This window comes from Pleurodeles waltl, chromosome 8 (genome assembly GCF_031143425.1).
Source record: "Pleurodeles waltl isolate 20211129_DDA chromosome 8, aPleWal1.hap1.20221129, whole genome shotgun sequence".
Taxonomy (NCBI): domain Eukaryota; kingdom Metazoa; phylum Chordata; class Amphibia; order Caudata; family Salamandridae; genus Pleurodeles; species Pleurodeles waltl.
In genome coordinates this window covers 743,648,388-743,666,752 of record NC_090447.1, presented here as the reverse complement: position 1 = coordinate 743,666,752, position 18,365 = coordinate 743,648,388, and the positions used below count along the sequence as shown (strand labels likewise).

General features: G+C 44.5%; 1 protein-coding gene across 1 annotated transcript in view; it reads left to right on the top strand.

Annotated features, from left to right (window-relative positions):
- PROZ (protein Z, vitamin K dependent plasma glycoprotein) overlaps nt 1-18,365 on the top strand; it is a 284,994-nt gene that overhangs the window by 83,375 nt on the left and 183,254 nt on the right. The window contains exons 4-5 of the mRNA XM_069204954.1: nt 3,028-3,141; nt 9,722-9,853. Coding sequence (XP_069061055.1) covers nt 3,028-3,141; nt 9,722-9,853 — 246 coding nt within the window. The remainder of the gene's footprint in view (nt 1-3,027; nt 3,142-9,721; nt 9,854-18,365) is intronic.

Below are 18,365 nucleotides of genomic sequence, written 5' to 3'. Positions count from 1 at the left end.
GAGTGGCATAGAGTGGAGTATAGTAGAGCAGAGTGGAGTAGCTTAGTGTGTTGTGAAGTGGTTTGGAGAGTTGTAGAGTGGCACAAAGTGGAGTAGAGAAGATGGGCATAGAGTGGTGTGGAGCGTTGCAGAGTGCCATAGGGTGGCATAGAGGTGAGGGTCATAGAGTGGAGGGTTGTAAAGTGGAGGGTCATAGAGTGGAAGGTCACAGAGTGGAGGGTCATAGAGTGGAGTTGCATAGAGTGGAGTAGAGTAAAGTGTTGTAGAGTGGAGGGGTGCAGAGTGTCAAAGAGTGCAATAGAGTCCCATACAGTAGAGTGTTATAGAGTGGAGGAGTAAGAGTGGAGGAGCATAGAGTGGTGTAGAGTCGAGTGGATTGTATTAGAGTGAGTATCATAGAGTGGTGAAGCATAGAGTGCGGGGCCTAGAATGAGGGACATAGAGTGGAGTAAAGTGTGATAGAATAGAGTGGCATAGCGTAGAGTGAAGTGTAGAGTAGAGTGGATTGGCGTAGAGTGGAGTAAAGTGGTGTAGAATGATGTGGCATAGAGTAGCATGGGGTGTCATAGAGTGGAGTGGCATAGAGTGGAGTGGAGTAGATTTCAGTGGTGTAGAATGGAGTAAAGTCCTAGAGTGGAATAGCCAAGAGTGGAATAGAATGACCTAGAGTTAAGTGGCATAGAGTGGAGTAGACTGGTGTAGAGCAGTGGTTCTCAACCTTTTGACTTCTTCGAACGCCCAATGAATCATTATTGAAACCTGGGGACCCCCACTGAATCATTATTGGAACCTGGAGACCCCCCACTGAGCCATTACTGAAAGCTGGGGAACCTAATCTGTTAATATTATTTAATTTTCTAAGCAGTTGTAGATCCCGGAGGACGCTTCGCAGACCCGCAGTGGTTCCCGAAACACAGGTTGGGAAGCAATGGTGTACAGTGTCCTAGAGAGGCATAGAGTGGCATAAAGTGGAGCAGATTGAAGTGGTATAAAGTGTCACAGAGTGGTTGATATTGGATGGAGGGGCCTGAAGTGGAGTGTCATAGAATGGAGTAGTGTAAAATGGAATGAAATGTTGTGGAGCAGAGGGGAGGTGAGTAGAGTACTGTGGTATGGCGTAGCAGAGAGTGGCATAATCTGTCAGAGTGGAGTGGCGTAGCATGGAGTGTTGTAGACTGAAGCAAAGTGGCATGGAGTGTAATAGAGTGGATTGCTGTAAAGTGGCATAGAGTGTTGTTGAGTGGCATAGCGTGTTGTGGAGTGTCATAGAGTGGCGTAGAGTAGAGTGGTGTAGAGGCTAGTGGAGTAGCAAAGAGTGGAGTGGCATAGAGAGGAGTAGTGTGGCCTAGAGTGAAGTGGCTTAGAGTATCATGGAGTGTTCTAGAGTGGAATGACATAGAGTGGAGTAGATTGTCATAGAGTGGAGTAGCCTGTTGTAGACTGGAGTGGAGTACAGTGAAGTGGAGTGTCGTAGATTGGCATGTCATTGAGTAGAGTAGCATAAAGTGGTGTAAAGTGAATTGGCACAGAGTGGAGTAGAGTGGCGTAGAGTAGAGTAGAGTGGCATAGAGTGGCAGAGAGTGTAGTAGAGCGGCTTGGAGTGGAGTAGAGTAGAGTGGCGTAGATGGAGTAAAGTGGCATAGAATGGAGTGGCATAGAGTGTCATGGAGTAGTATGGAGTGGAGTGCAGTGGTGTACCATGGGGGCAGAGAATGGCATAGAGTGAAGCAGATTGTTGAAGAGAGGAGTGGCATAGAGTGGAGTATGCCTCATGTGGTACTGCACTGACATTACAGGCAACACATTTTGAATTGAAATGACCATTACATTTGCACAGACATAGAGCTTTACTGATAAAACTATTCTGCACACAAGCAATAATGTGTGAAAATGGTATTACCTAGTGTATTGATTTGTTTTGACCATATTAAGGTATTTGCTTTCACCACACTTCAGAATAACAATCTCCATCATTTGTGCTTTCCTCATTATTATATATTCTGAAATATTTGCACAGTTCCCATACAGAGATTTATTTTGTTGTGTGCTAGGAAAAAAACTTTCTTTTTCACATCCCAAGATTGCTACATGAATCCTCTCACTTTCAAGTCAGAAAAAGAAAAGTAAACACCAAGCTCCCTCGGAAGACAGAGCTTGACATTTGGCCTCTGTCTTTGAATGCACAGCAACTGTGACATAATAAGACCAACATTTAAAGGCCTGTTTACAGAAAGTGAGCACTCATGGAAGAATACAGTAAACAGGCTATGCTCCACGGGAGGGGCAACAACATTATGGATGGCCTAAAACAAAAAAAACAGCAAATAGAAACCAAAGAAATATGAGTTACAAAGACAATGGTAACCAATGTGCAGAATGCATTCCCAAGGAAGTTTTCAGAATGTCTCCGATAAGGCTTTAGAAGCTAAACTGATGCACTGTCTGGTAAAGTATGACCTAAAAACGTGTATCCTCTAAACTTGAGAGGGTTGAACTTGCAGTTTACTATAGTATATGCTCTAAACCCCACCAGCCATAAAATCTGGAAGCGGGAGACATAGCATGAGCAAGAAAATATATTGTTTATGTGGCATGTTTTAAAATACATATTTATCCTGGACGTAAAACCTATGAAAACATACAGACTCCCTGAAGAAGATGAATATACTACAACATTTGTGCTGGATAGACACTACTAGGTGGGCATTAAGGAAACACTTGTTTTTGAATTCAGAATTAATACCAGTGTTTTAAATTTGTTATCCATACCTATTGAAAATAAACGCAAGGATTCTGTAAGAATTTCAATAAAAGAAACATAGGAAATCTAATCTGAAAAGGTGGAGATTATGGAATAGTATGATCCCTCAATTAATCAGACTTAAATTTACGCGCTAAAGTATAACCATTGTTTCTCATTTCTACAGTCTCAGGAAATGGTCAACACTTTGGAACCATTATAGAGGATAATATTTGCATATGCATGTGTGCCATTGATTGTGACAGTTTCGTTTCTATCCCTGTTAGGTGGCAGGCAGTGCTCATCAAGCCCATGTCTAAACAACGGAAACTGCACAGACACCATTCGAAGCTACAGGTGTAACTGTGCTGAAGGTTATAAAGGCACTGTCTGTCAATTTGGTAAGTTCCATTTACCTCGTGATACCGAGTTTGCTACACTGAAATCCCAAATTGCTTCATTCGTTTGCTTTGAAGAGAAAACAAATAATCTCTGTCAAACCAAACAGGCATGATGTATTTCTAAGTGAAATTGCTCCTTGCTATATACATTTTAAAAGCTGACGACTGCAACCGTATCTCACAAATCACACCAAATTTACAGTCTGCGATCTATGACAGTCGTGCTGTCCTGTAGATTACAGACATTTTATATGTTCAAGTATTTGACAGCAAATCTATCCTGCAAGTTATAGCAATCTTGGAGGCTCTGGGCTAAGATTGTAGAGCTGACTTTCACGTTACAGAGATCTTACAGGCTCAAACGTTTGACGCAAAGAGATCCCTAAGATTACACAGATCTCATAGGCCAAGATATATGACAGCAGAGATATCACTTGGAATGCATAGTTTTCTCAGGCGCATTTGGCAGCAAAGTGATCTTAGTTTCCACAGAATATACAGGCATAGGCCTAATACAGTATAACTATTACTCAGTTTACATGGTTCTCCCAGGCATCTGACTGCAGAAATATCCCTCATATTACACAGATCTTGTTGGTTGAGGTTCCTGCAGAAGAGGTATCACTCATGCTACTAAGCTCTCACAGACAAAGGCTTCTAACACCAAACTTATCCCTCAGGTTAGAAAGATCTTACTGTTGCAGATCTTCTACAGGAGGAGTATTCCTCCATTTACAGAGAACTCACAGACCCTCATATCTAACAGCAAAACTATTCTCCAAGTTATAGAGATTTACTGCATCAGACAATCACATGCTTGTTTAGAGTCTGGGGAATGCAGAGCACCTGCCAACAACCACCGAAGTCGAGCCTGCCAAACTTGTGTTCCATATCACCCCATTTAGAAGGACGAGGAGAACCTCTAGGGTTTGGTCAACGGAGTCTCAGTTTGGCTGTGCTAGGGGAACCATTGACATGATGGTCTGTTCATCACTGGGCTTGCAAGTAACACAGATGTCACCCTACCCAATTTAGGGTCATTTTTTTACTTCCTGGGGCTACCATATGAGGAATGTCGATCCTGGAAAAGAAAAACTTCTAATTTCACTGACATGCTAGGAGAAAACTCCACTGCTTAATTTAAACCAGTGTTTGCAGGTGGTGCCCAGCTCTCATTTTTTAGGACCGGCACATTTCTTTTCTTATCAGACGTTGAGGAAGAGAAAGAGAAACCCATTCGGCACCCCTGACATTGAGTAGAGCAAGCTATGGGCTGCTGGTCAAATTAAACTTAATACATATCAGGAATATTTGCACTTTACTTCCTGCAAAGCAAGACAAACCGTATCAGCATGTTGATCCATTCAGCGTTCAATACTGTGCACATTTTCTGATTATTACAATTTTTCAGCAATGGTTTATGTCTGTTCCAGTTTGGCCTATCTCACATTAATCGTTAGCGCATGTTTAAAGTTGCACTACTATTCACCAACCCTCGATAGTTACCAGTGCTTAATTTGTAAATAAAAAGGTGCCGGTGCCCAAAGCCCTCCTCTTAAACACGCGCCTGCTGCAATTAAATGTGTGAACACGGAATACTGAGGCGGCGTAATCCTGAAGCCATCTCGGGCCTCTTCAATCCATATAAAGCCACTCACTGCCCCTTCAGCTCACTCTTGCAGCTTTCTACTTTCTCACTTTGTGACGCTTTTTCGTTTTTCCCTTCCCCGTGTCTCCCATATGTGTCTTTTGCTCGCAGCAGATGCTTGAGGCAGAAGAATAAGCCCCGGCCCTCAAAAATAAGTGTCGGTGCTCAGCACCGGAAACAACAAGCACAAATTAAGCACTGATAGATACCCATGTTTTTACAGTTACTTGATAGGAGAGATCTTGAGTGTCTGCCCAGATTTGCACCATCTCTCAGATTTGTTGCCACATCTGCACCATCGCTCGATACTTTTCAGTGCAGGCTCAGATTTGGACAGTAACTCTCCACTAATACTCAGAAAAACATGCGCTACAGGCATTGCTCCTCTGCTCGCTTCCCTTTGTCACACAACGTAATGGTATGGTGAGAAAAGCCATTTTTATTTCAGGTTAAAGTCACTCGGGAGCTGTGGGCACAGGAGTGTTTATGGGAGACTTCCTTCCTCACATTTTCTTAGACAGTAGGCTATTGACTTTTGTAAAGCAGCTTTCTTTAAATCTGGGCCAGAAACATGCTGCACAATCAGAGGTAACAGGTAGTGAAGGCTCAAAGCCATCTCTCACCGGGGCAGAAATGAAAGCAGTCCCACCAGACACAAATGACTCAGTGGGTGGAGGAGGCTCCACTGCCCTGGCAGTGAATGGAACTCCTCCATTTCTTCCTCCCTTTCGACAGTGCCTGTCGATTCCTGTTGCATAAAAATAAATTGCTCATGCGTGATTAGAAGCACGTTTAACCTTCCATCATTTGCCTGATCCAGTGTAGAAAGGAGCTTTGCTCTTTAATGTGTCCTTAGTGCTGTGAAGCTGCTCTAGGTGTGGAGGGCAGGATACTCAAGTGTCTTGGAAGCTGGATATGCAGAAGGCTAGCCAAAGGTGCACTGACTTCATCCTTGTTATTGACACTAGCTACTTACAATAGTATCCGGCCAAACACAGCTAGTATAAGGGCACATACATTTTTAATATGTAGCACTAATGAAGTAGCAGATCCCAAATTAGAATCTCCAATAACATAATACTTGATAAATTACAATTTCAATCAACTAGTGACAGATGAATGTGTGCTTATCAATATATACATGACATGTATAGCAACCAGTGGCTGAAGGGGCCTAGTTTTTGCTCGATTAGCTCTTTCAGCCAGCTCTGCTTTACAAAGTAGGCACAAAGCTAATGCAGCTTATATTTTGAGTCGAGTACTTCTAATTCTATTGGTTGTAAAGCAGATTGGTACTGAGGCAGGATCCATAGTGGGGCTAAGGACTCAGCCAGGGAAGCAGTACGTACAGAATAGAATGGGTTCTGTTAGCAAGGCAGTGATAAGGACAGTAATGGAACACTGGACCTGATCCAAAAAGGAGAAAGAAAGACTGAATACTATCTTCACTCATTGTAATAAACACTTGCGTATGTTCTTTATGAAGGAGGGGCATAGGGTTGTAAGAAAGACTTTGACCTTCAGAGGTTTGAGACTTGTAGCAATGAGTCAATGATTGCTAAAGACGTGATTGAAACATAGTTTTGAATCTGCTACTGCACTAAAGGATACAGCTACTCAGTCATCTATGGATGCTGTTCTCTGGTCTTGGCCCTGCCTTTTGATTGCTAGGTAAAGTGATGTTTTGTTGCCCAGACTCTGCCAATTTTACTGGATTTGATGCTGCTAAGGGCAATCTGACTTTGTTTAGCTGTTCGAATTCCTACAGGGATGCTTAGAAATGCCTAGCGGTACCATTAACCTGAATACACAGAATGTGTTTGGAACCTGGATGCTTCAATAGCCTTGAACTCAAAGTTAACCTATGATTCCACTTTCAGCAGTTATGTGTAATGCAGCATCTTCTGTTGCTTCGTTTACCCATCATGGTCTCATTTGTGTTCATAACATCACAAGTCAATTTGGAATATTTTCATTCTACTATAATGTTACTAAGGAACCAGCCCAAAAAGTCTCGCTTAAAGGTTGACAAAATACATTCCAAAACATCCATTCTGCTGAGACCTGTGAATTACAAATTCTGTACTTTCCGAGCAAGACCCCAGCATGTGGAACTACAATCTTGCTTTCTCATACTGTACTGTAGACGTCCCTACAGTGTGGCACTGTTTTCAGTAATCCTGTCTGAGATAAAGAACGTAATACTATTCGCTGCATGCTATCTCGAATTTGAGATGCTCTCATAGCACTAAACAGCAGCAAAAGTTTTCTCTGAAATACAATTCTTCGAAGGGGTAGCTTTGTGTATTACCAAATACTCAAATGTAATACGCTTGCTAGCCTTAACCAAATTGGGTTCTATACCAACCTTCAGAGCTAGTTGTTGGCATCATTCAGGGGCAACAATACTTGTGTTCATTGTCAGAACTCATTGGTTGGGGTTGGGGGTCAGGGCATAAAACAAGCAGGGGGTTTTGGGCCCAAACCATGGCCGTGGGATCATTTACCAGTGGTGCCCTGGGGTCTGTCCTACTTTAGTGCTGCAAAGTGGGTCATGTAAACCACTACTACACTTGAATCTCAGTGTAGTGACGATAAGTATTCACATTTATCTCAAAGAGATCATTTGAGGCATAGTGACTCAAAACTCAAGCAATCACACAATAAGAACAATAAGCAAATGCTGAGAGACAAGAGAAGTACTTTACTCACACTTAAATGTAATACTGCACATACAGAATAAGTAGTGGTCTTTTTTTCACATCTTTAGCTGACACCATGATTCTGAAAGAAGACACTTAGTCAAGCCTATGAAGTACCCTTACAAAGATGGTGGACTCTCAAGAAAACTGTCCTGCTGTCCTGGAGATTCTCCATCAAAGATGAAGCATGAGTCTTTCCTTTGATGCCAGTTCGTGTGAGAATCAATCTAAAAGGAATTCATCACAAGGGGAAGTTGTGTCACAACTATTTTTCATTGTGTTCATCTCCCACATGTTCTCTACTTTTATTCTTGTAATTCGCTTTTTTCTGATGGAATCCACTAGAATTCTTCTTGTGGATTACTTTCTGATGTCTAGGGGAGCAGGGGGCTGGTTATCTACTGCAACATAAATCCCCATCTTCAATTAAGCAGTGTCAGATTACCAAGAAAGTTTTTTCTTTTTGTTGGATTTTTCTCCCACCTGGAACCCTCTTATGGAGACACTTGATGCCTTTCATGTATACTATCCTGTGCAGGGTGGCACCATGGCTACTGGAAGTCAACAGTTCTTTTGCCAATCAATAAGGAAATTGAAGACCTTTGCCGCCTCTAGTCTTTGAAACTGATGGGCCTTGCTTTTACCTAGATATTGGTCACTTGCTAACTGCTTTTCATTTAATGCTTTGTAAGTGATCCTTTATCTTGTCTGTTAATTGTAAGATGTGCTAACACCATTCCTGGGGAAGAACTGCCCTATCTAAAACCTTAGCTAAATCACTAATCTTACAATGTAGATACAGCCCATCCTGCCCTTTCCCTGTGGCGCAGGGCAGAGCAGCAAGGTCACCCAAGTCTTGGGCACACTTTAAAGGCTGTTTATGTCTGAGTAGTGCTCGCATGACCAGTCTTCTAAAAACAGGGGGCCTCATTTACAAGAGTCCTGCGCTGCCGGAGAGTCACTCGTTATGATGATCTGGTGGCACAGGCCTCTCAATCATATCTATGAGACGACACAAAGCCACCCCGCATGGCTTTGCATGGCCTCATAGACATGGAGTAAGGCAAGGTGGCTCAAAGCGCTGCCTTGCCTTACCCTGTGTCACGGAGGCATTCTGTGTGCCTTGCTATGGGTTTTCCCACACAACACCCATGGTTTTTGACACATTCCCAGATTTACAAGAATCTGTAAACCTGGTAATGCGTCAAAACTGTGTACCTCTGCAGGGGAGACGTAATGAGGAGAAATAACTTCATTTCTCCTCGATGTTAACTTTTTCTATGTGTACTGCAGTATGCAGCACACATAGAAAGAGGAAACACCTCCATTGATTGTTTTTGTGCAGGAAGGTGTGCCTTCCAGCACAAAAACAATCATGCCAACAATACAGACACTCTTGCACCATGGTGCGGGGGTGCCTCTGTGTGTGCTAGGCACCAATTTGTGCGCTAGCGCAGGCAAAAGGACAGGAATGTGCTGTATGTCATTAAAACAATGCATTCCTGCCCTTTCCTTTTTATGCAGGGCAGCTCAACGAGAAGACTTGTGGCCCTGCCTCAAAAAGTTGTAAATGAGGCCCAGGAAACCTGAGGTGTAAAGTGGGGTCTTTGCTTGCTATGAAGCAGCTAATTAACCTGGGCCTTCAAACAGGAATCTCATCCTTCTAGCCAAACAGGAACAATTCGAGCTACATAGTTACAGGCCTACTTGTGGCTAGTCCATCTCTGATGATTGGAAAAAAATACCCTATCCTCTCCACGACTTGACGGCTGCCGACGAGACACCTCCCTCTATGGAAAGCCAAGGGTAGTAAATCTGTTGTTTTTTGACAGACACAGTTACCACCTGACGGCAAGCAGACTTCAATCAAACATTTTTACTGTCACAACAGGCATTTCGCTTCCCCAAGAGACCATGCTATTACAGAATTTACACATATACAAAAGCAAGGAAAATGCATTATTTAACTTGAGCAGTGGCGTTTATTTACTCAGACTTGATGTATGTAAAGTTCCCTGACTTACACTACCCGCCACTCCTTCTTTCAGGACTATTCACAGCTGTGTTTTCTATATTCCTTTTGCTTGCATGGTTTATGTTTATGATTGTGGTTTTGCCAGAAATTATGATACAGGAAATACTACATGCACATAGAAAATAATGTACCTGATTTGTGATACACGTTGCTACTAAGACTAAAAACTAAGATTTGTCTAATTTCTGTGTTCAGCTAATAACGAATGCTACCCCCAAATGAGTGATGGATGCCAACATTTCTGCACTCCAGGGTACGACACCTACTATTGCTCTTGCGCAGAAGGGTATGATCTGGGGAAGGATGACAAGTCTTGTGTTCCAACAGGTAAGTATTCAGAAGTGAGCAATTCGCTATGATGGCTTCAACGTTTATGTCAGATTTGTAAAAACATAGAGCATGGGCACGCAGGCATAGCGCACTTTGTTACTGTTTGTGGCGGTCATTGTAGTCTGCATCTGGCCTAAAAAGAGATAGGAATTCACAATAATTCCTCTCCTCCCCCATTAATACGTACTCCAAACTAGTAGAATACAAAGAAGGGAGAATATGGTGCCACCACCGCTGGCCATATGTACTAAAGTTTAGAAAGACGCAAAGCAGTCACAAACTGGTTTGCAAAAGCTAAATGGCATTTACTAAGAATAAAAGTGGTGTACTTCCTAAACTAGCACACTGAATCGAACAAGTAGGAAATCACAGTTATTGTGACTTGATGTAGCTATTTCTTAATTGCACTTCCCAAATAGAGAGCAACGAAAGTTTTATACTAAGCACTCACCAATTGAGAATGGTCGCAAAACAGTTGGTTTGTATTTACGAAGTAACACCAAATGGAAGCAGGATTTAAACAGGTGAGAATTATAAAAGGACGAGCTGAGATTTTTTTCCTTCCTATATGTGATCACCAGAAGGATGAGGCTGTTGGCAATGCAGCAGAGAAGAAGGATGCGCTAAGAAGGTAATTTTAGCGTCAGAATCACAATATTTGATCAGACACGGGAGTTAGACGCAAGCTCCGGTTTCAACAAAGTATGGGAGTTGTGCTTGATCTAGGCCCTAGGTGAGTTTGACATCTTCTAACAATTGTGTGCATGTGCTGGGGGTCTGTCCTGACAGTTGTTTTTTGAGGCTGTTGGGGTTCTCTTATTTCTCCCATTTTGAAGTCTATTGGTGGTGTGGGGATAGGAGTTACAACAGCAGATGTTTACCCTCTCTCATGATCACTATGAACTTCCTTGATCACATTTTTTTCCCCATCTATATTCACCGTGTTCATGGATGACATCTGTGGAAGAGGGATTGTGTAAGCTGGTGGTACAGGGCATGTAACTTTTAGCTTATGATACACTTGTTGGTGAGCATAATTTTTGCAGAAATAGATGTAGGTTGTCCTAATGCACTTATAAATGTACATCTAAAATAACTTAACATGTAACAAAACTTAAGAGTACTGCGTTTCTCATGATGCATTTTTCTATTCACAAGGAAATTTGTTAATGCAATAACCGTAACAATTCATTGGGTAAGGTATTACACGCACTTCAAACTCTCATATCATGATGTCAAACCTACAGTATGGAGTGATGGGGGTAAATATTACAGACACATACCTGTTGTTGATGCTGTTGATGTGTCTATATCACTCTCTCTATCTCTCACTATCAACCTCAGATGCAAGGGATGATTCATTTTATGGGCTTCTTGAGTGGTATTGATGGTGACTTTGTTGAGAAACCCTCTCCAATCCCATCTGCCTCCTGTTAGCAACCCTGTTCTTAGTCCTGGAGCTCATATCGTACCACACTTTTGAGAATTTCAATGATGTAGTGAAGGGCAACTGCAACTTCATATATTATTTCTTGCATCCTTTAACTGCTTAGGTGTGGGCGTCGGCCACTGGCCGACGCCCACACACCCTCCCTGGTGCGGGTCACGACCAGTGGCCGACACCAGGAAGGGTACGCACCCGAGGATTTATTATTTTTTTTAAACCCCCCCCCCCGGGAGACACGGAAGCTTCCGTGTCTCCCCCCGCCCCCCCACCCGCCCCTTTGTGACGTCAGCGCGCCTCGCGGCGCGCTGACGTTGCAAAGGTGTTTTCCCCATCAAAGCAGGAAGCAGCCTTGCGGCCGCTTCCTGCTTTGATGGGGAAAACGGCCTTTCTCACGTTCGGGAAGGCCTCGTAAGAAAGGGGAGTGTCTCCCCTTTCTTACGAGGCCTTCCTGAAAGTGTTTCCTGGCCCCCGATCGCAGCACAGCTTTGAGAAGGCCTCGTAAGAAAGGGGAGAGTCTCCCCTTTCTTACGAGGCCTTCTCAAAGTGTTTCCTGGCCCCCGATCGCAGCACAGCTGCGATCGGGGGCCAGGAAACACCACTAGACGCCAGGGAATTTCACTTTGGGGGGGCGCCCCCCCCCCCCCCAGGGGATTGTTTTTAAAAAAAAAAAAAAAAAAAAATGACAGGGGGTCGCCCGTGGGCAGGGTGACCCCCTGTGGGGGCAATTTTTTTTTTAGATGTTGTAGGGTTTCCCTGGGGGCCATTTTGGCCCCCAAGGAAACCATACAACAACTAAAAAAAATAGATCTATATATAGATCTATATTTATATATCTATGTAGATAGATATATCTATGTACATGGATATATCTATAGATATATCTATGTACATAGATATATATATATATATAGAGGTAGATCTATATATACCAAAGAGATTTATAAAGTGTGCTACTCACCTGTGAGGGTCTCAAGGCGCTTGGGGGTGGGCGGGGGGAGGGAAAGGGGCTGGGAGGTTCACTGTTCGAAAAGCCAGGTTTTGAGGCCCTTCCTGAAAAGAAGTAGGTTTTGGGTCTTGCGAAGGTGGGTTGTGAGGGCGTTCCAGGTTTTGGGTGCAAGGTAGGAGAAGGATCTGCCCCCGGTGGTGGTGTGTTTGATGCGGGGGACAGAGGCGAGAGAGAGGTCAGCTGAGCGGACGTTTCGTGTGGGGGTGTGGAAGGTGACTCTCGTTGAGGTAGGCAGGGCCTGTGTTGTGGAGTGATTTGTGTGCGAGGATGAGGATCTTGAAGGTGATCCTTTTGTCAATGGGGAGCCAGTGGAGGGATTTGAGGTGTGGAGAGATGTGTTCGTGTCGGCGGAGGTCGAGGATGAGTCGTGCTGCTGAGTTCTAGATGCGTGTAGTTTGCGCTTGAGTTTTAGAGTGGTGCCGGCGTAGAGGGCGTTTCCGTAATCAAGCCTGCTGCTGATGTGTGCGTGAGTGACAGTTTTTCTGGTCTCTGTGGGGATCCATTTGAATGTTTTTCAGTATACGGAGTGTGTTGAAGCATGAGGAGGTGAGAGCGTTGATTTGTTGGGTCATCGAGAGGGAGGAGTCTAGGATGATGCTGAGGTTGCGTGCGTGGTTGGCGGGGGTGGGTGCAGGGCCTAGCGTGGTGGGCCACCATGAGGGGTCCCAGGTGTTTTTGTGTGGGCCAAAGAGGATTATTTCGGTTTTGCTTGAGTTGAGTTTCAGGTGATTGGCTGTCATATATATATCACTTTTGTCAATATGTGTGTGGTTTCCCTGGGGGGAAAAGGGTCCGACTTGTCTAGTGGCAGTTTTAGTGCCATAAAGAAGCGCAGAAGGTTTATATGCCTACTGCAAAGAGCAAATCTGTATTTTATGTAAATAGCTGAGTACATTAGCAAAGTCTATGGAGAGATGAAGGGCACTTTTGCTGGGTGGTAATGAGGGAATCCGAGGAGGAGGGAGTGGGAGCACCAATAATGATTGTTGGACTGGGCGCAGGAGGTGCTAAAGACTGTGACGAATGGTATGTGACAAGGTGTTTTTTGAGTGTATTGAAAGTACGTGCTGATTGAGGGAAGAAGCGCAGGTAAGGTGGCCTCTACTGTTGCACGTATCTCACACACCATCGATTTTGTGACTGTCTACGTAGGCTAGTGTTTTAGAGCAACAGTTTAGCCAATAGCAGAGATGGCATCTTGATGGATGACTGCTGCCTACACTCGGGTTATAGAGGACCGCTCTGACATAGGATCAGAGACTGAGACATCAGATACTGAGACAGCATCTGAGGGATAGGACAATGGCGCAGACTCTGGGAGTGATTTTTCAGTCAGAGGAGTCCCATTCGATAACTCCTCTTCCAGTACATTATGAGGGAGGTGATGAGGACAGTCCTGCTGTCCCTTCGCAAGCTGTTTGTGCAACTGGGTAATAGTGGGTTAGGCCAACCCAGAGAGCAGGTGAATGCGGCGGCAAGCAGAGAGAGAGTGCTCTCTTGGGAGCTCCCCAATTTAGTTCAGCCCCAAATTCCACCACCCAAATCATATTGTGGAGACATCAAAATTATCCATGGCAAAACAAACTGGTTTTGTAAGGCAGGCACCTGTGTTTTTGGTCCTGGATTCGGCGGCCATATAGAGAAACACACTAAACCCAAACATTTCTGGAAACTAGACATTCGGGGGAGTCCACAGAGGTGTGACTTGTGTGGCTTCCCCAAAGTTTTCTTACCCAGAATACCCTGCAAAGCTGAAATGTTGAAAAAAAACTCAATTTTTCTTGCATTTCTGTCACACAAACTACAGGAATATGTTGGGATCCACAATATTCCTACCACCCAGTGACTCCTCACCTGTCCTGATAAAAACTCTACCCCACTTGAGTGCCTACACCTAGTGTCTGTGTCAGGAATGGATCACCCCAGGGTCAACAGCTGCCTCACGTAAGGACCAACATTGACCGTTGTGTGATCTATTCCTGTCGCAGGCACCAGGCCTAACCACACAAGTGAGGTATCATTTTTATCGGGAGGCTTGGGGGAACGCTGGGTGGAAGGAAATTTGTGGCTCCTCTCAGATTCCAGAACTTTCTGTCACCGAAATGTGAGGAAAACTTGTTTTTTTAACCACTTTTTGAGGTTTGCAAAGGATTCTGGGTAACAGAACCTGGTCCGAGCCCCGCGAGTCACCCCATCTTGGATTCCCCTAGGTCTCTAGTTTTCAAAAATGTACAGGTTTGGTAGGTTTCCCTAGGTGCCGGCTGAGCTAGAGGCCAAAATCTACAGGTAGGCACTTTGCAAAAAACAGCTCTGTTTTCTGTGATGTGTCCACGTTGTGTTTTGGGGCATTTCCTGTTGCGGGCGCTAGGCCTACCCACACAAGTGAGGTATCATTTTTATCGGGAGACTTGGGGGGACGCTGGGTGGATGGAAATTTGAGGCTCCTCTCAGATTCCAGAACTTTCTGTCACCGAAATGAGAGGAAAACTTGTTTTTTTAGCCACTTTTTGAGGTTTGCAAAGGATTCTGGGTAACAGAACCTGGTCAGAGCCCCGCGAGTCACCCCATCTTGGATTCCCCTAGGTCTCTAGTTTTCAAAAATGTACAGGTTTGGTAGGTTTCCCTAGGTGCCGGCTGAGCTAGAGGCCAAAATCTACAGGTAGGCACTTTGCAAAAAACAGCTCTGTTTTCTGTGATGTGTCCACGTTGTGTTTTGGGGCATTTCCTGTTGCGGGCGCTAGGCCTACCCACACAAGTGAGGTATCATTTTTATCGGGAGACTTGGGGGGACGCTGGGTGGATGGAAATTTGAGGCTCCTCTCAGATTCCAGAACTTTCTGTCACCGAAATGAGAGGAAAACTTGTTTTTTTAGCCACTTTTTGAGGTTTGCAAAGGATTCTGGGTAACAGAACCTGGTCAGAGCCCCGCGAGTCACCCCATCTTGGATTCCCCTAGGTCTCTAGTTTTCAAAAATGTACAGGTTTGGTAGGTTTCCCTAGGTGCCGGCTGAGCTAGAGGCCAAAATCTACAGGTAGGCACATTGCAAAAAACAGCTCTGTTTTCTGTGATGTGTCCACGTTGTGTTTTGGGGCATTTCCTGTCGCGGGCGCTAGGCCTACCCACACAAGTGAGGTATCATTTTTATCGGGAGACTTGGGGGGACGCTGGGTGGAAGGAAATTTGAGGCTCCTCTCCGATTCCAGAACTTTCTGTCACCGAAATGTGAGGAAAACTTGTTTTTTTAGCCACTTTTTGAGGTTTGCAAAGGATTCTGGGTAACAGAACCTGGTCCGAGCCCCGCGAGTCACCCCATCTTGGATTCCCCTAGGTCTCTAGTTTTCAAAAATGTACAGGTTTGGTAGGTTTCCCTAGGTGCCGGCTGAGCTAGAGGCCAAAATCTACAGGTAGGCACTTTGCAAAAAACAGCTCTGTTTTCTGTGATGTGTCCACGTTGTGTTTTGGGGCATTTCCTGTCGCGGGCGCTAGGCCTACCCACACAAGTGAGGTATCATTTTTATCGGGAGACTTGGGGGGACGCTGGGTGGATGGAAATTTGAGGCTCCTCTCAGATTCCAGAACTTTCTGTCACCGAAATGTGAGGAAAACTTGCTTTTTTAGCCACTTTTTGAGGTTTGCAAAGGATTCTGGGTAACAGAACCTGGTCAGAGCCCCGCGAGTCACCCCATCTTGGATTCCCCTAGGTCTGTAGTTTTCAAAAATGTACAGGTTTGGTAGGTTTCCCTAGGTGCCGGCTGAGCTAGAGGCCAAAATCTACAGGTAGGCACTTTGCAAAAAACAGCTCTGTTTTCTGTGATGTGTCCACGTTGTGTTTTGGGGCATTTCCTGTCGCGGGCGCTAGGCCTACCCACACAAGTGAGGTATCATTTTTATCGGGAGACTTGGGGGGACGCTGGGTGGAAAGAAATTTGAGGCTCCTCTCAGATTCCAGAACTTTCTGTCACCGAAATGTGAGGAAAACTTGTTTTTTTAGCCACTTTTTGAGGTTTGCAAAGGATTCTGGGTAACAGAACCTGGTCAGAGCCCCGCGAGTCACCCCATCTTGGATTCCCCTAGGTCTCTAGTTTTCAAAAATGTACAGGTTTGGTAGGTTTCCCTAGGTGCCGGCTGAGCTAGAGGCCAAAATCTACAGGTAGGCACTTTGCAAAAAACAGCTCTGTTTTCTGTGATGTGTCCACGTTGTGTTTTGGGGCATTTCCTGTCGCGGGCGCTAGGCCTACCCACACAAGTGAGGTATCATTTTTATCGGGAGACTTGGGGGGACGCTGGGTGGATGGAAATTTGAGGCTCCTCTCAGATTCCAGAACTTTCTGTCACCGAAATGTGAGGAAAACTTGCTTTTTTAGCCACTTTTTGAGGTTTGCAAAGGATTCTGGGTAACAGAACCTGGTCAGAGCCCCGCGAGTCACCCCATCTTGGATTCCCCTAGGTCTGTAGTTTTCAAAAATGTACAGGTTTGGTAGGTTTCCCTAGGTGCCGGCTGAGCTAGAGGCCAAAATCTACAGGTAGGCACTTTGCAAAAAACAGCTCTGTTTTCTGTGATGTGTCCACGTTGTGTTTTGGGGCATTTCCTGTCGCGGGCGCTAGGCCTACCCACACAAGTGAGGTATCATTTTTATCGGGAGACTTGGGGGGACGCTGGGTGGAAAGAAATTTGAGGCTCCTCTCAGATTCCAGAACTTTCTGTCACCGAAATGTGAGGAAAACTTGTTTTTTTAGCCACTTTTTGAGGTTTGCAAAGGATTCTGGGTAACAGAACCTGGTCAGAGCCCCGCGAGTCACCCCATCTTGGATTCCCCTAGGTCTCTAGTTTTCAAAAATGTACAGGTTTGGTAGGTTTCCCTAGGTGCCGGCTGAGCTAGAGGCCAAAATCTACAGGTAGGCACTTTGCAAAAAACAGCTCTGTTTTCTCTGATGTGTCCACGTTGTGTTTTGGGGCATTTCCTGTCGCGGGCCCTAGGCCTACCCACACAAGTGAGGTATCATTTTTATTGGGAGACTTGGGGGGACGCTGGGTGGAAGGAAATTTGTGGCTCCTCTCAGATTCCAGAACTTTCTGTCACCGAAATGTGAGGAAAACTTGTTTTTTTAGCCACTTTTTGAGGTTTGGAAAGGATTCTGGGTAACAGAACCTGGTCAGAGCCCCGCAAGTCACCCCATCTTGGATTCCCCTAGGTCTCTAGTTTTCAAAAATGTACAGGTTTGGTAGGTTTCCCTATGTACCGGCTGAGCTAGAGGCCATAATCTACAGGTAGGCACTTTGCAAAAAAACAGCTCTGTATTTTGTGAAAAAATGGGATGTGTCCACGTTGTGTTTTGGGGCATTTCCTGTCGCGGGCGCTAGGCCTACCCACACAAGTGAGGTATCATTTTTATTGGGAGACTTGGGGGAACATAGAATAGCAAAACAAGTGTTATTGCCCCTTGTCTTTCTCTAAATTTTTTCCTTCCAAATATAAGAGAGTGTGTAAAAAAGACGTCTATTTGAGAAATGCCCTGCAATTCACATGCTAGTATGGGCACCTCGGAATTCAAAGATGTGCAAATAACCACTGCTCCTCAAAACCTTATCTTGATCCCATTTTGGAAATGCAAAGGTTTTCTTGATACCTCTTTTTCACTCCTCATATTTCAGCAAATGAATTGCTGTATACCCAGTATAGAATGAAAACCAACTGCAGGGTGCACCTCATTTATTGGCTCTGGGTACCTAGGGTTCTTGATGAACCTATAAGCCCTTTAAATCCCCGCAACCAGAAGAGTCCAGCAGACAAAACGGTATATTGCTTTCAGAAATCTGACATCGCAGGAAAAAGTTACAGAGTAAAACATAAAGAAAAATGGCTGTTGTTTTCAGCTCAATTTCAATATTATTTTATTTCAGCTGTTATTTTCTGTAGGAAAACCTTGTAGGATCTACACAAATGACCCCTTGCTGAATTCAGAATTTTGTCTAGTTTTCAGAAATGTTTAGCTTTCTGGGATCCAGCATTGGTTTCACACCCATTCCTGTCACTAACTGGAAGGAGGTTGAAAG